Source organism: Chiloscyllium plagiosum, unplaced genomic scaffold, assembly GCF_037043375.1.
Source record: "Chiloscyllium plagiosum isolate Xiang-an unplaced genomic scaffold, Cpla_swu_hap1 HiC_scaffold_7, whole genome shotgun sequence".
NCBI lineage: Eukaryota > Metazoa > Chordata > Chondrichthyes > Orectolobiformes > Hemiscylliidae > Chiloscyllium > Chiloscyllium plagiosum.
In genome coordinates this window covers 2,267,996-2,292,249 of record NW_028270145.1, presented here as the reverse complement: position 1 = coordinate 2,292,249, position 24,254 = coordinate 2,267,996, and the positions used below count along the sequence as shown (strand labels likewise).

At 41.6% G+C, this 24,254-nt stretch overlaps 1 protein-coding gene across 4 annotated transcripts in view; it reads right to left on the bottom strand.

The window, feature by feature from the left end:
• pms1 (PMS1 homolog 1, mismatch repair system component) overlaps positions 1–24,235 on the bottom strand; it is a 113,648-nt gene extending 89,413 nt beyond the window's left edge. For all 4 annotated transcript variants that reach the window (XR_015757575.1, XM_043692840.2, XM_043692842.2 and 1 more), the window contains exons 1-3: positions 24,190–24,235; positions 5,963–6,120; positions 4,204–4,386 (exon numbers count right to left, since the gene is read on the bottom strand). Coding sequence is in view for 3 of the 4 variants with exons in the window: in XM_043692840.2 (XP_043548775.1) it covers positions 4,204–4,386; positions 5,963–6,094 (315 nt within the window). In the remaining variant the exon portion in view is untranslated. The remainder of the gene's footprint in view (positions 1–4,203; positions 4,387–5,962; positions 6,121–24,189) is intronic.
• Between the last annotated feature and the right edge of the window lie 19 nt (positions 24,236–24,254).

Sequence of the window (24,254 nt, the reverse complement as noted above, 5' to 3'; positions counted from 1 at the left end):
CACAATCTCAGGATAAGGATTTAAAACAGAGAGGAGAAATTTCTTCAGAGAATTGTGAATGTTTGCAAGTCTCTACTCCCCAGAGTGAATGCTAGGCTGTTTGAATATAGAGGTAAAAACAATGACTGCAGATGCTGGAAACCAGATTCTGGATCAGTGGTGCTGGAAGAGCACAGCAGGCTGAGATCAATAGATTTTTGGTCTACTGGGGAATCAAGTAATGAGAGATTAAATGAGATAGTGGAGCTGAAACAGTGATGTTTGCATTGAATTACAGAGCAGGCAGGAGGCAGGAGTTTACTCTTGCTCTTATTTCTGATATACTTCTACATTCTTATTCTTCAACTCTCAGTTAAGTGTATCACAGGGAAACTGCCTGTAATATATTAAGTCTTACAGCAGATGAGATGGCAATTAGGGCAGTCGCATATCCCTCCTGCAGAATGTGGGAGCTCAAGGAGACTTTTATTTTCTCTGATAACTACACCTGCAGTAAGTGCATCCAGCTGCAGCTCCTGGGAGACCGTGTTAGGGGGCTGGATGCACTCAGGATTATCCGAGATGCTGACCTCTTCATAGATACAAGTTTTAGTGAGGTAGGCACTAAGGTGCAGGCAAAGAGTAGCTGTCTGATCACCAGGAAAGGCAAAAGGAGTAGGTAGAGAGTGCAGGAATCCCCTTAGGCCAATCCTCTCGAAAACAGTTTGGATACTGTTGGGGGGGGGATCACCATTCAGGGGAACACAGCAGCAGCCAGGTTGGTGGTACTACAGCTCTGGGGCACAGCAGGAAAAGGTAAAGTTAAACAGTGAGAGGACACTCAATAGTTAGGGGGGCAAACAGGAAATTCTGTGGCCTCAAACGGGAATCCAGGATGATGTGCTGCCTTTCGGGTGCCAGGGTCCAGGATATCTTGGAGTGGCTACAGAACATTCTCAAGGGGGAGGGTGAGCAACTAGAGGTCATTGTGCACGTTGGCACAAATAACATAGGTAAAAATAGAGATGAGGTCCTGTGGAGTGATTATAGAGAGCTCGGAAAAATGTTAAAACGAGGACCCTGTCGGTGGTAATCTCTGGATTACTTCCAATGCCACGTGCTAGTGACGGTAAGAACAGGAGGATATGGCAGGTGAATGCATGGATAAAGAATTGGTGCAGGGAGCAGGGATTCAGATTGTTAGATCTTTTCTGGGGTAAAGGTGACCTGTTCAAGAAGGACGGGTTACATCTGAACTGGAGGGGGACCAATATCTTGGTGGCCAGGTTTGCTATTGCTGCAAGGGAAGGTTTAAACTAGATTGGCAGGGGAATGGAACCCTCATCAGCAGGGAGGCAAGTCCGAGGCTGGAAGGAGATACAGTAATCAGAAATAGTAAAGTGAAGAGATAGGTCAGGCTGGAACATGACCAGTAGCAAGGAATGCCCATTGTGTTAAACTGCATCTGTTTCAATGCAAGAGGGCTGACGGGTAAGACCGATGAACGCAGGGCATGGATAGGTACATGGGACTGCGATATTATTGTCATTACAGGAACATGGCTAAGGGAAGAACAGGACTGGCAATTTAATGTACCAGGGTACAGATGCTTTAGGTGGCACAGAGGTTGTGGCATTTTTGATCAAGGCGAGCATCACAGCAGTAATCAGAGATGAAATAACTGAAGAATCAACCAGTGAGGCTTTATGGGTGGAGCTAAGAAATAAGAAGGGGATGGAGACATTACTTAGCTGTAGGCCCTCCATAGGCCCTCAAAATAGTCAATGGGAATTAGAGGAACAAATATGGGAGATTGGGGAAACTTGCAGGAGTAATTGAGTCATAATAGGGGATTTTAATTTTCTTAACATAGATTGGGGCTGCCAGAGTACTAAGGGCTTAAATGGGGTGGAATTTGTTAAGTGCATTCAGGAAAGTTTCCTGAAGCAGTAAATCGAGGGTCCTACTCAGGAAGGGGCAAAACCCAACCTATTCTTGGGAAATAGGCAGGACAGGTGACAGAAGCGACAGTGTGGAGCACCTTGGGACCAGTGACCATAGTTCTATTAATTTAAAATAGTTATGGAGAGGGACAAAACTGGTCCACAGGTTCAAGTTCTACATTGGAGCAAGGTGAATTGTGATGGAATAAGACAGGAGCTTGCAAGGGTTCATTGGAGTAGTTTGTTCACAGGCAAAGGTACCTCCAGAAAGTGGGAAGCCTTTAAAAGTGAGGCAGCTCAAGCTCAAAGTCTATATAGTCCTATGACAGTGAAAGCCAAGGTTGACAAGAATGGGGAACTCTGGATGACACGAGACACTGAGGCTTTGACCAGAAAAAAGGATGTATAGCACAGGTACAGGCAGCTGGGATCAAAGGAATTCCTGGAGGTGTATAGGGGATACAGGAGTTTACTGAAGAAGGAAATCAGGAGGGTGAAAAGACAGCACAAAATAGCCTTGGCTGAGAAGATTAGGCTGAATCGCAAGAAGTTCTCTAAGTATATTTAAGGAAAAATAACTAGAGAGAGAATAGGACCACTCGAAGACCAAAGTGAACATATGTGTAGAGCCGCAGGAGATGGGCAAGGTCCTCAATGAATATTTCTCCTCTGTGTTTACCGTGGAAAAAGACATGAAGACTTAGGAACTTGGGGATATTAGTGGTAATATCTTGGGGACAGTTCATATCACAGTAGAGATGCTGGATGTATGAAGGTGGATGAATCTCCTGGTCCTGACCAGATATATCCAAGAACACTGCAAGAGGTTACAGAAGAAATTGCGAGGGCTTTGCCTGATACTTCTCCATCATCATTAGCCATGGGTGAGGTCCTGGAAGACTGGGGACAATGAATGCTGTGCCTTTGTTCAAGAAGGGCTGCAAAAAAAAACCTGGCAACTATAGACCAGTAAGCCTAACAACTGTACTAGGTAAATTACTTGAGAAGATTCTGAGATATGCATTTGGAAAGATAAGGTTTGATTAGGAATAGTCAGCATGGCTTTGTGCGTGGAAGATCGTGCCTCACAAATTTGTTAGAGTTCTTTGATGAAGTGACAAGGAAGGTTGATGAGGGCATGGCGGTAGACATAATCCATATGGATTTCAGTAAGGCCTTTGATAAGGTTCCACATGGTAGGCTGCTCTGTAAGTTAGATCGTATGGAATCCAAGGGGAGGTGGCAAACTGGATACACAATTGGCTTGATGGTAAGAAGCAGAGGGTACTAGTGGTAGGATGCTTGTTGGAATGGAGGCCTGTACCTAGTGGAGTGCCTCGGGGTCAGTGCTGGACCCAATGCAGTTTGGTATCAATATCAATGATTTGGATCAGGAGGTTCAAGGCATGATTACTAAGTTTACAGATGAAACTAAAATAGAAGGTACCGTGGACAGTGAGGAAGGTTGTCAGACATTGCGGCAGGACCCTGGTCAGCTGGGGAAGTAGTCCCAGAAATGGCAAAATGTTTAATATAGATAAGTATGAGGTCTTGAATTTTGGAAAGTCAAGTCAAGGTAGGGATTTCATTGTGAATGGTAGAGCCTTAAGGAGTGTAGTGGAACAGAAGGACCTTGGAGTTCAGGTGCATAGTTCTCTGAAAGTGGAGTTACAGGTAGGCAGGACAGTGAAGAAGGCTTTGAAACACTGGCCTTCATCAGTCAAGGCATTGAGTATAGAAGTTGGGAAGTTATGTTGCAATTGTACAGGACGTCGGCGAGGTCGCACTTGGGGTATTGTGTTCAGTTTTGGTCACCTTGCTATAGGAAGGATGTTATTAAAATGAAAAGAATGCACAAAAGGTTTACAAGGATGTTGCCTGGACTCAAGGGTCTGAGTTACATGGAGAGGTTGGACAAACTAGAACTGTTTTCTTTAGAGCATAGGAGACTGAGCGGGTGTGTGGGGGGGGGGGGGGAGCGGGGGAACCTTATAGAAGTGGTAAGATCACGAGAGGCATCAATAAGGTGAGTGCACTCAGTCTTTTTCCCACGGTTGGGGAATCGAGGACTAGATGGCATCAGTTTAAGGCTAAAGGGGAAAAAATAAAAGGAAACCTGAAAGGTAACTTTTTAACATATATGGGTGATACGCATATGGAATGAACCTGCCAGCAGTAGCGATTGAGGGGGGTACATTAACAACATTTAAAAGGCATTTGGACAAATATGTAAATACAACATCCTTAATAATGATTGTCAAATTAACAAACAATCTCTTACCTCAGCCACAGAACAGATAGAACCCAATGCTTCACCACGAAATCCATATGTTTCTAGGGCTTCCAAGTCCTCATGATGACTAATCTTAGATGTGTAGTGTTTGATTCCCATGACAGGTGTGTCAACAGATTTGATTCCATCACCATTGTCCCGTACTTCTATCCTATCAAGCCCACTATTTTCCTGATTCATATATGAAGAAATTGTAAAAAAAAGGTTCTTTTAGTTTCATTATAACCTGAAATTAACTGCATTGTGAATACATGCAAAAGAACCTTAAAATGCATCAATAGACCAAGTTATAAAATAATAATTAATCAAACAGCTTACTGAATAAATAGTTGATTTTTTTTACATTGCAAGCAGAATGCATCTTGTGAAGATTCAATACAATGAATCAACTAGAATCATAACGTTCAGCACATATATCCCATTTTGCATTTTTGTGTATTTGGGAGACAGAGGGCAATAAGTGTTTGCAATAGTCCATTGCAGGAACAATGAAAGCAGAAAATGAAATACATTTTACTAAGGTGATGGATAAATGTTTAGTGGACAGAACTACTGAATAATAGAGGTGACAAAACGTCTATGTTCTTTGAGACTATTCAACTAATTGAAGAAGTTTGCTTCATGCATATTCGTACTTTTACTTTACTTGGGGATTATCTAGGAATCAGAGGGGATAGATAGTTCAAATTTGCAAATTGAAGAATTCCAATGTGCTTGATTAGCCTGAGCACATGACAAATTTATACAATTTTTTTGTGAAATTCCCACAATTTGTTCTTTATCCTACCCAGGAATTAGCATGCTTAATGGATAGCTGAGTTTCAAGACTCCATCATCTAATGGACAAGGGAAACATGGCTCCAAGCTGCAATTATGGTGCACCATGCAGAAAATCCTAAAAACAATAGGGTTGAGAGCAGTAGTATGGCAACCCATACTGTGTGATGATAACTGGTTCAGCAAGATACAACTTCAGAGCATCAGATTTTTAAGATAAATTTTCGATTGTGCAAAAAGGCTAAAAGACCATAATTCTCACATTTGTGGATCAAAGATTCAGCTCACAAGACATATTCATTTATTATAATATTTTAATGCAAACTATTGAATATTAGGATATTTAATTTGTTGAATGATAGGATGTTGAAAGGATATGGACTGTCATTGTATGAAATTATCAAACTCACATGATACCTGTGAGAATTTTGCTTTCACTGGTGTCACATACCAATGTGAAGGATTGTGCAGATGACATTGAAGTACTGAAGTTAATTGAGTGTATATCGAACCTACCAAAGTAAAATTTGCAAATTTCTTACAAGTGGAGTCGTGCTGGTAACTAATTAAAACCCAAATTCAACAACAGGTTTTCAACGTATGTCAAAAATAAGTATTTCCAATTTTTAGAAATTTCCCCAATTGAAAATGGAGATAACATTTTCAGTGAATCTTCTCTAATAAAGCTAACAATCAAATATTAGAATTTTCAGTTATTTTAACCTACAGGAATGGACTTCTCCATAAATTTGTCAATGATCTCCAAATTCAGGGTAATGCATTCATTACTGATAACCTATTAAATATATTGGTGCAATTCCTACCAATCATAAATATTTTTCAAATAACAGTAGATCAAATGATTTGGATCAGCATTTTTCAATCACTTTCAATTCCAAACCACATAGAACATGATTATTGTGGAGCTAGAATGAGTCTTGATTTAGAAAATAAAAATAATGTTACTTACTAATTTGACTTCAATGCTTGTTGCATTAGCATCCAAGGCATTTTCCACAAGTTCCTTCACTACACTAACAACAGAGGAAATTGTTTGAGAGCTTGAAAGAAGTCGAATGGTGTCCGGTGGTAACTGTTGCATGATAGTTTCACTTAACCAATTCAAGCCTGTAACAAGATATATTGCTTAAAAGAAAATACAGGCTTGTTCCAATTCTCAATAGAAAATGGACAAAACCTACGTCATAGTTGTTCTAAACACATTTTATACCAAAACTTTATTTCCACAAATACTTGTATCATAAAGATGTTTTGATATATGGCACCTACTGCAATCCACAGCTCACCATACAGCTACATTACAATGGTTGTTGGAGAATTTATTATTCTCTTTTTTGCATCAGATTGGCAGTAGTTTTGTTTGCCATTCATTGCTGTTAGCAGAATAAATCATGTATGAACAAAAAATATACTCTGCTTACCAATGGTCTCTAGTCATAGACTAGAAGGAATTTAGAGCAAGATACAGACAATAGAGGCATAAATACACATTTACATGCTGCAATTATCTAAAGTGTATCAATAAACTACAATCCCTCCTCAGTTATGGAGTGACAAACATTATAAATGAGTGTTTTTTTTCCATAATTGGTAGCAGTGGCAGGAGGAAAAACTGGATGATACAGGTTTAAAACTAACAAAAAAAAAGCAAAGGCAATACAAGGAGAAATATTTTTCACATAAGGTGTGATTTGGAATACACTGGTAGTGCAAGCAGATTTAATAGCAACTTTCAAGAGAATTGGACATACATTCAAAAAGGAATTTAAAAAAATGTATGGCCAAGAAGAAAGAGAAATGGGACCATATGGATAACTCCTTCATCTAACCAGCACCAACAGTAATCTTAATGGCCTCATTCTGTGTTGTATGTTTCTAAGTTGTTACTGGGTTACTGAAACTATTTAACTGCTTTTAAAAACAAATATTTTCTCCCTATTTGGTACCTCCCTTAAAAGTCTGAACAAGTAACTTGTAATCTGGCGTAAACCTTCTTTGAACATGCATTTCACAGTCTAGATCTTTAAATGACAAGGACATAATAAATGTCAACCACATGATCATAACACCTCCTCCTCCAAGTATGTTATCTACTTGATGCTGCTCATTTATTTCCATATTACTACCTTGTTTCTCTGTATGATTGTTCACAACAGACCTCACTTCCAGCATCAATTCTAGTTCTGAGAATTCATACCATAACTAATTATAACTACTGTAAATTTTGGCTAAGTGGATACATAACTTTCCCTTTCTGCTTCTTCGACCAAAGCTATAATTTTTCACTTGCAAAACATATTTTAAAATATTTAATGGTGCTGACACACCATCAATTCTTTTTTACCTACCATCAGATATTATTACTTCAAATCAGTAAACAGTGCAAGGATTTATTTTATGAAATATTCAGTTTTTGAACAGATTATGCATGGTGTTTTTAAATTGAAAATGTGCAAATACAAATTGCAACTCATAAAGATTAGATTAGATTAGATTAGATTAGTTACAGTGTGGAAACAGGCCCTTCGGCCCAACAAGTCCACACCGGCCCGCCGAAGCGCAACCCACCCATACCCCTACATTTACCCCTTACCTAACACTACGGGCAATTTGGCAGGGCCAATTCACCTGACCTGCACATCTTTGGACTGTGGGAGGAAACCGGAGCACCCGGAGGAAACCCACGCAGACACGGGGAGAATGTGCAAACTCCACACAGTCAGTCGCCTGAGTCGGGAATTGAACCCGGATCTCTGGCGCTGTGAGGCAGCAGTGCTAACCACTGTGCCACCGTGCCGCCCAAACTCTTCTCTGAATATGCTGAAAATAATTAGAGTAAATTAAAATAAAACTATTTCACCCATGTCAGAATAGGGATCTGTTAAACATCTGAGTTGCAGCTTAATGTGCAAAGTGTTAGATCATCCACTTTAGATCAGTGAAGTTTGTTTTAGAATAATTTGTCAACCAATAGCAGCTAGGAATGATCCATGGTAGACAGGCAAGAGGCTAGAAGACCACAGCAAGCCACGTAGCATCAGTTGGTGGAGAAGTCGACGTTTCGGGTGTAACCCTTCTTCAGGACTGGGGTGGGTGGGTGGGGGGGAGCCGGTTAGTGTAGGGGGAGCTGCAGATAGAGGGGGTGGCAGGGGCGGGGTGGGGGTGAGGTGGGGATAAGTGAAGACAGGCAAAGAGTACGAACTGGTTTGAGAATGGGAGGAATGAATGCGGTTGGTAGCAGGGAGGAGTGGAAGGGAGGGTGAAGAGGCTAGAAAGGGAGTCGAGGGTAGGAAGGGAGGTTACCAGGAATGGTCTATGAGCATAGAAATTCAGAGGACCAAGCTTGTCCTAAATATCACCAAAGCATTATTCAAGACTATTAGATTGTTTTTTTTTATTGGTGCACTGTGTTTGGAAAGAATAATTAAATACAAAACTATAAGATCCTTTTTACCCAGGGACAGGTGAAATGCTGTTATAGGAATGAAAACTGTTATTTTAAATAGGAATTTTAAAAAAAAATTCTTACACTTTATAACCCATGCAATACAGACAATGTAGGCAGGTTACTTACGGGAAGATTCTTTAGATTATTTTTCCCACAGTATGTAAGCTGCACTGCAGAAAGACATGACAGCTATTTCTGTCAATACAATAATTCTTGTTAAATCAAAAACTTAAAGCAATTAGAGAAGTTATATTTGAGGAATCACTTAAAGTGAAAGATATAATCACAATTACTTTGTTACAAGAAGTTATTTAGCTCCTGTGGACCTGTGCAAGTCAATGGGCAACAAGAGTCCACCACTAGCCCTGGCTCCTTTCAATTTATTTTGCTCCAGATCAGGTGCTGTCCTGCTCTTGAAGGTACTTCGCCAGATCTTCCTTAGGGCCCTATCTTCTTTTTCCATTGATGGCATCCATGCTACTGCCACTCTGGTCAGGAGTACATTCAGGAAACAAAAATGTGTCATGCCTGTTTCAGTTGTCTTGGTACTACGTTGGTGATGTTATCTCCCCAATTGATGATGAAGATCTTACACAGTCAACAATGATGAAAGATGTCCAGCATACATGATATCTTTGTCATTTTCTTCTATGTCTTGCTGGCACAGATTGCAGCTGGTACCACAATGGACATAGAGCGTCATAGCTTCATGGCTGATCATGACATTGGCTACCTCAACTACATGAAGGAACTGGAGGGCTGATATTGCTTCACCACTTCGTGTGTGAATCTCTATTTCATGGGAAATGGTCAACATCCTCAGTATTCTGTTATTCAGTGCTGATTGGGGTAGGGAGTCTTATTGCTTAGTCATCACTGTCTTAGCCTTCTTACACTAATGCATACACCAACCTAAATATCAATATTCTCAAGACTAATGGTCACAGCTTGGAGTGTATGCAATGCTTGGTCCAGCAGAGAGAAATCATCAACTTGCTGTGTTGCAACAGGATGTCGAAGTCTGCACCCACCATCTTTCTCATTATGAAATCAGTAATCAAGAGGAAAAAGTTGAGAAAATGTAGCAGTACCATACCCTTATGATGATGTTTAAAGAATCCACAGTGCCTGTGCTGATCTTGATGCAGCAACTGTAGTAACTGGTATATAGCTTTGAAGATGCTAATATACACTTCAGGATGCCACATTGTATTGTGATGTACCAGACTGATTGCCGATGAATGCTACAGAAAGTCTTCTAGAAATCAATAAAGGTGATAACAAACAATTTGACAATTGGCTCTGCTCTTTGATGTTCCTCATCTGCTTGCAGCATGATCTGCCAGCCTGGAAACCTGCCTGTTCTTTGTGATGGGTACAGTCAACTTCTGATTTCAATCTTTGAAGTACTGTGCTGAAGACCGACAGGTACTGACAGCCAATTATGGCCCTCCAGTTGTTTCAGTTGTTAAGGTTCCCTCTCATTGATAACTTGGCAATGACTACTCTACAAGTCTTCGAGACCTTGTTAAATTGGTCTGTAAGCTCTATGTGACAGTGTTCTTGCCATGTTTCAATAGCTCTGCTGCTACTTCATTGCTGCCAGGAGTCTTTGCTGTTCTTCTGGTTCTTGATAGCTCTTTGGACCTCTCATCTGGCAAGTTTCTTCCATTTTGACATTCAGCTGTTGACATGCAAAGCTGCCACTGAACTCGATTGTGGAGATGGGGCTGGGCTGGTTGGAAATCTCCCAAAAGCGTTCCATGCACCATGCCTCTAGCGCCTCATCTATCAATAATATCCTACCAAATTTGCCTTTGGTTGATACAGTGGTGCTGCTTCTTGTACCAGTCAATTTCTCCAAGATCCTGTAACAGTGTCCTGGATTCATTCAGATTTATTGTGTTTCATGTCTTCCAGCTTTTAAACTCTAACTATTCTTGTTTAAGGCATGATGAAAGTTACCTAAAAACTTACCAATCTATCCTGATATGCCATGCTGAAACATGGGCATCTTTTATTATCTAGAGATGCCAATATAGGCATTGTGGTGTGGTGACAAATATATGTGAGAATAAATTTCTATTCCATTTAAATGAAAGCAGATTAAATTTTGAATAGGATTTGTCTAAAAACTCAACTTTATGGTGAACTAATTCATCTCTAAAGGACAAGACATCAAACGTGCTTCCCACATTGTCAGTCGATCAAGATGTAAAGCAGAGCAGCATAAATAAAAAAAGGCATCAGAACAAAGTAAGCCCTGTCAGTTTTGGCAGGAATAAACTCCCTGGAGTCTGCTGTTATGTATAACCAAATCAGTCACTTAGTGTAGAACGTCACAAGTCAATTTCTTATATCTCTAGCAACTTGGAAATAAACAAATCATAGGAAAAGCAGTTGACCACTAAGCACCTCAAGCTTCTTCCATCTTTCAATGGGATCGTGGCTGATCTGTGGTTTAACTCCATAAACCTGCCTTTGGCCCACAATCCTCAATACTTCTGCCTAACAAAATTTCATTAATCACAGATCTAAAATCAATAATTGATGCTGCATCCTCCGCCAGTTGTACAAGAGTTCCAAACATCTACCACCCTTTATGTATAGAAGTGCATCCTAACATCTCTCCTGAATGTCCGGACCTAATTCTGGTCTATGCCCCCTTGCCCTAGAATCCTCAAGTAGCAATAGTTAATCTAACCTTTCTTTTCCCCAAATTATCCTGACGACTTTGGGCAGATCATTCTGTAACCTTTTCAATTCTAGAGAAAACAAGCCTAATTTATATAATCTCTCTTCATATCTGACTTCAGGAATTAAGTTACCATTCTTGTAGACGTATATTATCTTCCCTCCAAGACCGATATACCTTTCCCAAGGTGTGGTCTATATCTGCTCACAGTACTCTAAGTGGGGTCTAAGCAGGATTTTGTAACTACAGCATAACTTCCGAATCCTTGTATGTCAGTTCTTTAGACATAAAGGTCAGCAATTCCATTGGCTTTCTTGATTATTCTCTGCACCTGCTTGTGATTTGTTTAGACATATATTTATTGAAAACGTTTTACTCTTTTACAATAATAAATTTATAAAATTTGTGATATTTTAAGGATTTATGCTCCTGAATCCCCAAGTTTCCTTGGACATCCAATGTATTTAATTTCATACGATCTGCAAAATGCCTCAATCTATCCTTGTTTGGTCCAAAATTGATACTTGCTTATTTTGAACTCCATCTGCCACAGTTTTTCCCATTCACTTTGTCTATCAATATCCCTTTGGAATTTTATACTGTCATTTATACTGTCTACAATGCCACCTAACTTTGCGTCATCAGCATACGTGACTAAGTTGCAAATAAATAAGGCCTTAACACAGATCTTTGTCGGACACCACTGTCCAAAATCTGCCAATTTGAGTGTCTACCTATTATCCCTACTTTCTGTCTTCAGTAATTTGCTTTCAATTCCATGGCTTCTATTTCAGTTAAATGTCTTATGTGGTCTTTATTAAATGCCTTCTTGAAGTCCAGATAAACAAATCCATAGAGATTCCACTCCAAGTCACCTCTTCAAATAATTCAATGAGGTTTGTCAGGTATAGCCTACCTATCTTGAATCCATGCTGGTTCTACTTGATTAACTGAAAATTTCAAGGTTTTCAGTTATCCCATCCTTGATTACAGACTTCCACCACAGTTGTTAGACTTATGGTTGGTAATTCCCTGCATTTCCTCTTTTGACCTTCTTAAAATGCAGAATGGCATGTGCTGACATTTCAACAGCGTATCTAATAACAAAGAATGAGCAGCTTTAAATATAACAAAGGGACTACAGGAATTTGAGCAAGTTCCAAATGGATTCCAAATTTTGGAAATATGTAATACTGGAATTACATAGCTGCTTTGAAACCTTCAATAAGGATTAGCAAAGACAAGTTTACGTTTCAGTTGTAAATTTCCATCCAAACCGACGCAGGACTAATCGAACAAAATACAGGCAAACCAACACAAAGGTGAGGAACACAGAAATGTTAATTCCTATTACAAAGAAACAGCAAATGGAACCATTGATTGTAACTAGATGTAAAAAAGAAAGATGAATATTTACATTGGGCAGCTTTGGGAGAGTATGCAGATATGAGAAGGATAAATACAATAAAATAGCTCCAGAACATAAAGAACAATGATGAAATTTTAATGACAGACCCCTGAAGGTCAACTACATTTTGAAGTTTTTAAAGAGGGTTGAAGACAGTTCCCCAAATTTACATTTAGCTTCACAAATACAATCTAGGAGATCAAAACAAAATGCTGAGATAAGACCACAAGAAATAGGATCAGGAGGAGGTCATTCAGCTCCTTGAAACTGCTCCGCCATTCAATTGGATTATGGCTGATCTGACATTCCTCACGTCCACATTCCAGTGTTTTCCCTGTATCTCCTGATTCTCTAATTGATCAAGAATCTATCTCAGCCTTAAATATAGACAAGGACTCTGCCTCAACATCACCCTGTAGTAATGAGTTCTAAAGGCTCTCAACCCTCAGAAGAAATTCCTCCTCCTCTCAGTCGTAAATTGGCACTCCTTTATTCTCCTGTCCTAGACTCTCTCATGAGGGGAAACATTCTCTTAGCATTTACCCTGTCAAGCACCCTAAGAATCCTATATGTTTCAACAAGATCACTTCTCATTCTTTAAAGCTCCAGTGTCCAAACCTGGTTAACACTTACCTATAATACAATCCTTCCGAGCTAAAGATCAACCTAGTGAATTTTCTCTGAACTGCTTTCAATGAAATGACAGTAATCCAGGTGTGGTCTCACCAGCACCTTGTAAGATCTGAAGAGGTGAGTCGATAAGGAAAACTAAATGGAAATCACTTCAAAACAGAACAAAGATGATTGACAAAAAAAATCACCCAATTGGTTCTGAAAAGGGCCCAAAACGTTAACTTTGTTTTCTCTCCACAGATGCTGCCAGACCTGCTGAGTTTTCCCATCAATTTCTGCTGTTGAACCTAATTCATCTGTTGTCCCCAATACATGAGTAACTGAATGAACAACATTAAATACAGCAGACTAGATTGCCTCACTTGGGACATAATTTAGTTTATAGGCCATTAAATTAACTATAGTTGCATGGATTGCAGTTTCCTTGAAAATACCTGTGAAAGATTAACTAATGAGGGTGATTCTGAAAGAATAAAGAATATCACAGACAGTCCCACTGGAAAACAAAGGTAGCAAGGAAAGGCAAGACTATTCTAAAATCATTTGTGGTTAATCTATGAGAAAAAAAATGAAGAAAGGAGTAAAATAGCAGGAGCATCCTTAACTCAGCAAAAACTCAGCAAAGCAAAATAAATTTTACATAGAGAAATTAAATTTCAGACAACTGTCAGTGGAGCATGTATAATCAGGATAGAGAAACTGAAAGTCTTTTGTTGTAAATATGGCCATGTCAGTGATACATTAGAAAGGTTAACTGTTAAAGTCCTTGGGAGAATGAATGGCATGAGGGAAGAGATTTGTGCAGTCAATTTGAATGTCAAACTTGGAGAGAGCAAGACACTTCTAGCATGAAAATGTTCTAAAAGGCAAAGAGAAAAACAGAAGTCTGCAATTTAAAGAACATTTTAAGGAAACGTGAAATAAGATCAACAACTGAAACAGCGTTCTAGAGCCAAAATATTGTTGCTTTTAGCTAATAAATGCAATTAAAAAATTGAAGTGTGATCTTAGGTTCCAAATAATTCTGTCAAAACTGTATTTATCAGTCATGATTTGGAGGTGCTGGTGTTGGACTGGAGAGGACAAAGTTAAAAAACAGTTAAAAAACAACACCAGTTTATAGTCCAACAGGTTTATATGGAGGCACTAGCTTTCAAAGCATTGCTTTTTCATCAGGTGGTTGTATATAAGTTTGCACTACTATTGATTGCAGCTTGAAATAAAGCTGAATGAAGAAAAGTCTCCTTCAGCATTTTTGGGATCATTTCATTTCATTAACTTATATGAATAACATTTTCTCAAGTTGTGAAACCAGCTAAATAGTTCAAGAATTACCGAACACAACTATTATTTCTACATAAATTTAAGGTACAAGTCTCATCGATTGCTTTCTTGCGCAGGTAACCAAGCACCTTTACTATGCAAATCAACAATTTTAAATGCTGGCATTAGGTAAATTTACATCTTGTATTTAATGGGAGAAGACTATTCTATGGCTGTAAATTTTGCTATAGCTCCTACAGCTGTTATGCCTGGTCTAAGGGAAGCCAAAGTATCCTAGCATAGCAGCTGGAAAATACACTACACAGAGGCTCTCTCCAAGGCCAGATTTCACCCTTCCTTGCTTAGTCCATATACCTTTATGTATTATGAGGAGAACATTCAGCTTCTCGAGCCTGTTCTGCTATTGAATTAAAGTCATAGATGATCTGATTGTGACTTAAACTCTATTCTTTTCTATCCTCCTTCACAATCTTTGATTCCTACAAATAACAGAGGGACCAATAACAAACAGACACAGTTTTAAAGTAATATGATTTAGATTAGTTTTGAGGAAACATTTCTTCTCCCGGGGGGCTGTGGACATCTGGTAGAAGATGGTAGAGGTGGGAACCCTCAAGACATTTAAGAGCTCTTTAGAAGAACACTAAGTGCCCTAACATACAAGGCTACGGTCCAAGTACTTGACAACAGGATTAAAATAGATGGATGTCTGATGACCGGCATGGACTCGATAGGCCAGAGAGTATCCTTACGTACTGCAAAAATTCTATGATTCTCTGAGATTATACAAAATTTTGTGCTGTCAACTCTTCTGTTTTGTTAGAAATGCGACATGATTTCGATATAGAGCCTTCAGTTTCACTTTCTAATGTTCGTAACATTTAATTTTATCTACTAGTGGACCCTTATGTTTCTCGTTTGTTGCTACATAGTAATCATCATTGTTCTCACTGCTACTGTAAGGAAGTGAGCCTAAAAAGACACTGCACTTCCTCCAGTACCTGCCAGACACAATCTGCACTAACTCCCAGTGCTTGCCTGTGCATTCAGCAACTAAGTTCTGGAATGTGCCTATGCAGAAGAAGCCTGGAGAGGAATGCAGTGGCGATTGTCGAGGTTCGTCCCGAGCAGCGTCGTGACGCAGGACTCTGTGCTCTACGGTCTGTTCCCCGGGACGCACACCGAGACGAACATCAAATGTGCCTGGAGGATCATCAACTCGGTGAAGGATGCTCTCTGGGCGGTCCAAAACCAGTTGATCTTCCAGCTGAAGGAGTTGACCCCGACTGACACATTCCAAGGTCCAGGACTACGTGTTGAGGGATGCGCTGAAGCTTGGGGCAGCTGCCGCCAAGGCGCAGTGGGAAAAGACCACTGTGTAAAATCTGCCTGCCTAAGAGGAACAGGGGGCCCATGCAGTCTTTTGGACTCTGCTGACGCCTCAGCTAAATATATGGACATATGATTGATAAATGTACAGACCTGTATATATAAATGATAAATTCTGATCTCTGTATGCAAATGTTTACGTATGTATGGCATGACCAACTGTACAGACCAAATTATTTTATGAATAAAGTATATTTTTGAAATAAAAAAAATTCTGCACTAAGTTCCAGTCACACTGCTACAGTTGAGAAAAGAAGCAAGTCAAACAGTCAGGGCAGGCAGGGACAAAGCAGAGAACAAGGTAGGACTGATAAATTAAACTGCATTTATTTCAGTGCAAGAGGCCTAACAGGGAAGGCAAATGGACTCAGGGCATAGTTAGTAATATGGGACTGGGATATCATAGCAATTACAGAAACATGGCTCAGGGATGGACAGGACTTGCAGCTTAATGTTCCAGGATACAAATGCTATAGGAAGGACAGAAAGGGAGGCAAGAGAGGAGGGGGAAGTGGTGTTTTTGATAAGGGATAGCATTACAGTTGCACTGGGGGAGGATACTCCCAGAAATACATCCAGGTTGAACTGAGAAATAAGAAAGGGATGATCAACTTATTGGGATTGTATTATAGACCCCCTAATAGTCAGCAGGAAATTGAGTAATTTCTAAGGAGATCTCAGTTATCTGTAAGTATAATAGGGTGGTTACGGTAGGGGATTTTAACTTTCCAAATATAGACTGAGACTACCATAGGGTTAAGGGTTTAGATGGAGAGGCATTTGTTAAGTGTGAACAATAAAATTTTCTGATTCAGTCTGTGGACGTACCCACTAGAGAAGGTGCAAAACTTGACCAACTCTTGGGAAATAAGGCACAGCTGGTGACTGAGGTGTCAGTGGGGCCAGCAACCATAATTCTATTAGTTTTAAAATAGTGATGGAAAAGGATAGACCAGATCTAAAAGTGAAAGTTCTAAATTGGAGAAAGGCTAATTTTGACAGTATTAGGCAGGAACGTTCAAAAACTGATTGGGGGCACATGTTCGCAGTTAAAGGGACAGCTGGAAAATGGGAAGTCTTCAGAAATGAGAAAACGAGAATCCAAAGACAATATTTTCCTGTTAGGGTGAAAGAAAAGGCTGATAGGTATAGGGAATGCTGGACAACTAAAGAAACTGAGGGTTTAGTTAAGAAAAACAAGGAAGCATATGTCAGGTATAGGTAGGTTAGATCGAGCGAATCCTTAGAAGAATATAATGGCAATAGAGTATACTTAAGAGGGAAACCAGGAGGGCAAAAAGGGGGACATGAGATAGCTTTGGCAAATAGAGTTAAGGAGAATCCAAAGGGTTTTTACAAATACATTAAAGACAAAAGGGTAACTAAGGAGAGAACAGGACCCCTCAAAGATCAGCAAGGCAGCCTTTGTGTGGGAGCTGCAGGAGATGGGGGAGATACTAAATAAGTACTTGTATCAGTTTTTATTGTAGAAAAGGACTTGTAAGATATAGAATGTAGGGAAATAGATGGTCCATATTACAGAGGAAGAAGTGCTGGATGCTGATTAGGTGTTCCCTAGAACTCTGTGGGAAGCTAGGGAAGTGATTGTTGGGCCCCTTGCTGTTTATTTAAATCATTGATTACCTCAGGTGAGATGCCGGAAGACTGGAAGTTGGCTAACATGGTGCCACTATTTAAGAAAAGTGGTAAGGACAAGCCAGGGAACTGTAGACCAGTGAGCCTGAAGTTGGTGGTGGACAAATTGTTGGAGGGAATCCTGAGGGACAGGATGGACATGTATTTGGAAAGGCAAGGAATAATTAGGGATGGTCAATATGGTTTTGTGCATGGGAAATCATGTCTCTCAAACTTTATTGAGTTTTTTGAAATAACAAAGAGGATTGATGAGGGCAGAGCAGTAGACGTGATCGATATGGACCTCAGTAAGGCGTTCAACAAGGTTCCCCATGGGAGACTGGTTAGCAAGGTTAGATCTCATAGAATGCATGGAGAACTAGCCATATGGATACAGAACTGGCTCAAAGGTAGAAGACAGAAGGTGGTGGTGGAAGGCTGTTTTTCAGACTGGAGGCCTGTGACCAGTGGACTGCCACAAGAATCGGTGCTGCGTCCTCTACTTTTCACATTTATATAAATGATCTCGATGTGAGCATAAGAGGTATAGTTAGTAAGTTTGCAGATGATACCAAAATTGGAGGTGTAGTGGATAGCGAAGAAGGTTACCTCAGATTACAATGGGATCTTGATCAGATGAGCCAATGGGTTGAGGAGTGGCAGATGGAGTTTAATTTAGATAAATGCGAAGGGCTGCAATTTGGGAAAATTAATCTTAGCAGGACTTATACATTTAATAGTAAGGTCCTAGGGAGTGTTGCTGAACAAAGAGACCTTGGAGTGCAGGTTCATAGCTCCTTGAAAGTAGAGTCGCAGGTAGATAGGATAGTGAAGAAGGCGTTTGGTATGCTTTCCTTTATTGATCAGAACAGTGAGTATAGGAGCTGGGAGGTCATGTTGTGTCTGTACAGGACATTGGTTAAGCCACTTTTGGAATATTATGTGCAATTCTCTCTCCTTCCTATCAGGAGGATGTTGTGAAACTTGAAAGGGTTCAGAAAAGAGTTACAAGCGTGTTGCCAGGGTTGGAGGATTTGAGCAATAGGGAGAGATTGAGAAGACTGGGGCTGTGTTCCCTGGAGCACGGAGGCTGAGGGATGACTTTATGGAGGTTTATAAAATCATGAGGGGCATGGATAGGATAAATAGACAAAATCTTTTCCCTGGGTGGGGGAGTACAGATCTACAGGACATAGGTTTAGGGTGAGAGGGGAAAGATATAAAAGTGACCTAACGGGCAACTTTTTCACGCTGAGGGTGGTGTGTGTATGGAATGAGCTGCCAGAGGAAGTGGTGGAGATTGATCCAATTGCAACATTTATAAGACTTCTGGATGGGTAAATGAATATGAAGGGTTTGGAGGGATATGGGCCGGGTGCTGGCACATGGGATGAGACTGGGTTAGGATATCTGGTCGGCATGGACGATTTGGACCGAAGGGTTTGTTTCCATGCTGTGCTTTTCTATGACTCCATGACAAACACATTGCGGACTTTCAGTGCCTGCCAGATAATCTCTGGGTTCACTCCTGGCTGGTACCCGTCAGATACACTCCAGGCTCACATCCACTCCTGCCATATACAGTCTCAGATCATCCACAGAACATGTCAGATACACTCTAGCATCTTGCCCAGTACCTGCTGAGCAAGGATCACGCTCACTCTCAAAACATGTTGGACACACTCTGGGATCACTCCTTGTGACTGGTAGACACACAACACGCTCTCACCCAGTCCCTGCTTGACATGCTCTGGGATCGCTCCAACAACCTGTCAGTTGTGCTCCAGCTTCACCCCTGACACCTGATAAACCAGATTGTGTCTAACTCCAGCTCGCTACCAGACACAGTTCAGGATCATTCCTGGTACCTGCTAGACAAACTCTGGGATCATTCCCAGTATATGCCGGAGACTCACTATGCTCACTTGCAATCTTGGTGGACACATTCCAAGATTATTCCCAGCGTGTCCTGGATACATTCTGAGTTCACTCCCAACACCCAATGAACAGACTCCAGGTGCATTCCTAGTAGCTACCAGACATCTCACTGATGGGCATGCTCCGAGATCATTCCCTTTATGTGCCAGAGCCATTGTGGGCCACTCCTAGCACCTGACAGACATAACCTGGATTCATTTGCAGCACCTTACAGATATGCTCTGGGTTCAGTCACAACACTCAATCTAGGCATACTCTGGGTACACTCAGAGAATCTCTGGGACGTTTCTCGGAGCTCACTCTCAGTGCCCAAAGTATAAGCTATTGGCCCATTCCCACCACCTGCCGGATGTGCTGCAGCTCACTCCTTTACCCAACAGACACACTCGGCATTCACCCCCAGTCACTGCTGAACCCATTTCATTCACTCCCAGCCCCTGGTGGAAATGCTCCAGGTTCACTGCAAATAACTGTTGGACCCTGGGCTCATGCTAGATCCTTGCTGGGCATACTCAGAGATCAAGCCAGTCATTGCGGGACACATTCTGGGTTCACTACCAGACCAGATCAACATGCTCTGGGTGCACTTGGTGGACATGATCCATTCTCAATAACTGCCGTACACAAACTCACTCGCAACACATGATGGATACACTCCAGGTTCACTCCCAGTATCTATGAGTCACAGCTTCTGATGGACACACTCCAGGTTAACTTCCAGTGCCTGCCAGATGTTCTCTGGGTTTCCCCCTCAATCAGAACAAATGTGCTCCAGGCTCACTCTCAGTATCTGATGGATGTGCTCTGGGTTCAACCCCAGTCCTTGATGGACACGCTATGGGCTCACCATCAGTGCTAACTGGACACAGTCCAGACTCACAAAAGTACCTGCAGGGCAAAGACCTGACTCACTTACAGAACACGCTGGATACACAACAGGAGCACTCCTAGTGCCTAGGCAAAAGTAAGGACTGCAGATGCTGGAAACCAGAGTTTAGATCAGAGTGGTGCTGGAAGAGCACAGGCGGTCAGGCAGCATCTGAGGAGCAAGAAAAACGACATTTCGGGCAAAAGCCCTTCATCAGGAATAGAGGTAGGAAGCCCCCAGGGTGGAGAGATAAATGGGGGGTGGGGGTGGTGGAGCTGAGGAGAAGGTAGCAAAGAGTACAATAGGTGAATGGGGGTAGGGTTGGAGGTGATGGGTCAGAGAGGAGGGTGGAGCGGATAGGTGGGAAGGGAGATTGGCAGATAGGACAGGTCATGAGGACAGTGCTGAGCTGGAAGGTTGGAACTGAGGTAAGGTGGGAACTGAGGTAAGGTGGAGGGAGGGGAAATGAGGAAACTGGTGAAGTCCACATTGATGCCCTGGGGTTGAAGTGTTCCGAGGCGGAAGATGAGGCGTCCTTCCTCCAGACGTCGGGTAGTGAGGGAGCAGTGGTGGAGGCGCCCCAGGACCAGCATGTCCTCACAGAGTGGGAGGGGTAGTTGAAATGTTGGGTCACGGGGCGGTGGGGTTGATTGGTGCGGGTGTCCCAGAGATATTCCCGGGAACAACTGCCTCTTCACTTTGATCAAGATCCCTTCGTAGACAGTGAAAATGATTTTCTATGCCTCCAATTTTGGTGTCTTCCGCAAACTTACTAACCATTCCTTCTATATTCTCATCCGAATAATTTATAAAAATGACAAACAAAAGAAGACCCAGAACCAATCCCTGTTGTGCTCTTGTTCAAGAAAGGCTGCAAAGAAAACCTTGGGAACTATAGAACAGTAAGCCTAAGATCTGTACTAGATAAGTTATTTCAGAAGATTCTGAGGTAAGATAATATGTGCATTTGGAAAGACAGGGTTTGATTAGGAATAGTCAGCATGGCTTTGTGCGTGGGAGATCATGCCTCACAAATTTGTGAGAGTTCTTTGACAAGGAAGATTGATGAGGGCAGGACGGTAGACGTAATTTATATGGATTTCAGTAAAGCCTTTGATAAGGTTCCACATAGAGTCATAGAGATGTACAGCATGGAAACAGACCCATCGGTCCAACCTGTCCATGCCGACCAGATATACCAACCCAATCTAGTCCCACCTGCCAGCACCCACCCCATATCCCTCCAAACCCTTCCTATTCATATAATCATCCAAATGCCTCTTCAATGTTGCAATTGTACCAGCCTCCATCACATCCTCTGGCAGCTCATTCCATACACGTACCACCCTCTGTGTGAAAAAGTTGCCCCTTAGGTCTCTTTTATATCTTTCCCCTCTCACCCTAAACCTATGCCCTCTATTTGTGGACTCCCCGACCCCAGGGAAAAGACTTTGTCTATTTATCCTATCCATGCCTCTCATTATTTTGTAAACCTCTATAAGGTCACCCCTCAGCCTCCGATGCTCCAGGGAAAACAGCCCCAGCCTGTTCAGCCTCTCCCTGTAGCTCAAATTCTCCAACCCTGGCAACATCCTTGTAAATCTTTTCTGAACCCTTTCAAGTCTCACAACATGGTAGGATGTCCTGGAAGGTTAGATCACATGGAATCCAGGGAGAGATGGCAAATTGTATACACAACTGGCTTGATGGTAGGAAGCAGAGGGTAATAAGGAAGGATGCTTGTTGGACTGGAGAACTGTGATTAGTGGAGTGCCTCACAGGTTGGTGCTGGGCCTATTGCTATTTGCTATCTAGATCAATGATTTGGATGAGATAGTTCAAGGCATGATTACTAAGTTTGCAGATGAAACTAAAATAGGAGGTACCGTGGTCAGTGCTGAAGGCTATCAGAATTTGCAGCAGGACCCTGATCAGCTGGGGAAGTAGACCCAGAAATGGCAAATGGTGTTTAATATAGACAAGTGTGAGATCTTGAATTTTGGAAAGTCAAATCAAGTAGGAGTTTCATGGTGAATGGTAGTGTAGTGGAATAGAAGGACCTTGGAGTTCAGGTGCATAGTTCTCTGAACGTGGAGTTACAGGTAGGCAGGGCAGTGAAGAAGGGTTTTGCACACTGGCCTTCATCAGTCAGGGCACTGAATATAGAAGTTGAGAAATTATGGGCAGTTGTACAGGACATTGGTGAGACTGCAGTTAGAGTATTGTGTTCAGTTTTTGTCACCTTGCTACAGGAAGGATGTTATCAAGAAATTTACAAGGATGTTGCCTGGACTCAAGGGTCTGAGTTATAGGGAGAGGTTGGACAAGCTAGAACATTTTTCTTTAGACTGTAGGAGACTGAGGTGGGGGATGTTATAGAAATGTATAACATCAGAGACATGGATAGGATGAATGTACTCAGTGTTTTTCCCATGGTTGGGGAATCAAGTTCTAAAGGTCATCAGTTTAAAGTTAGAGGTGAAAGAATAAAAGGGAACCTGAGGGGCAACTTTTTTAAACAAAGGGTGGTATGTATATGAAACGAGCTGCCAGCAGAAGTGGTTGAGGCGGGTACATTAACAACATTTGGATAAATACATGGATTGGAAAGGTTTAGAAGGATATGGGCCAAGTGCAGGGTTAACATTGATAGTCATTTTGGTCGGCATGGACCAGTTTGAGCCAAATGGCCTGCCTCCATGCTGTAGGCCTCTATCTCTAAATACGTGAATGTGTTGAAACATGGCATATGCAAATCAATCTGTATAAAGGTGGGGTTTTGCATTTTTGGTAGAACAAACAAGGGTAGGGCTTATACAATTAATGGTAGGACCTTGGGTAGTGTTGTAGAACAGAAGGACGTAGACGTTCAGGTACATAATTCTTTGAAGTTTGCATCACGTGTAGACAGGGTTGTTAAAAAGACATTTGGCACACTTGCCTTCATTGTTCAGACCTTTTGAGAATAGGAGTTGGGAAGTCATGTTGAGGCTGTACTAGACAACAGTGAGGCCTCTTCTGGAATACTGTGACAATTCTAGTCACCCAGTGAAAGGAAGGATATTATTAAGGTGGGGAGGGTTCAGAAGAGATTTAGCAGGATGTTGCCGAGTATGGAAAGTTTGACTTATAAAGAAAGGCTGGATAAGCTGGGATTTCTTTTCACTGGAGCATAGGAGGTTGAGAAGAGACTTGATAGAAGTTTATAAAATAATGAGGGGTATAGATAGAATCAATGCAAGTTGTCTTTTCCCTAGGATGGGGGATTTCAAGACTCAGGGGCACAGCTTTTGGGTGAGAGGAGAGTGATTTATTAAAAAGACATGGGGACAAATCTTTTACACCAGAGGGTGGTTCGCATGTGAAATGAATTTCCCGAGGACTGGTGGATGTGGGTACAATTACAACATTGAAAAGACATTTGGATAAGTACATGAATAGGAAAGGTTTGAAGGGATGTGGGCCAGGTGCAGGCTAGTTTAGTTTGGGATTATGATCGACTTGGACTGGTTGGACCATAGGTAAAAACAAGGACTGCAGATGCTGGAAACCAGAATCTGGATTAGAGTGGTGCTGGAAAAGCACAGCAGGTCAGGCAGCATCCGAGGAGCAGGAAAATCGACGTTTCGGGCAAAAGCCTTTCATCAGGAATAGAGGCCGTGCTCTGTGACTCTATTATCCACTCCCAGACCTGGATGGATACACAGGGCTCACTCCCAGTCCCGAGTAGACATGCTCCAGGTTAACTGCAAATAACAGCTTGACATAATTTAGGATATATCCCAGGTGCCCACAGGGCACACAGTCACTGCTGGGCACATTGTGGGTTTACACTCATTATTACATGGTGCATTCACTCCGTTCTTACTCATGGTTACCTGGTATGTCCACTCCGAAAACCCGCTGCTGCCATCCGCTCGTCGCGCGCCTCCACCGTTGGAGG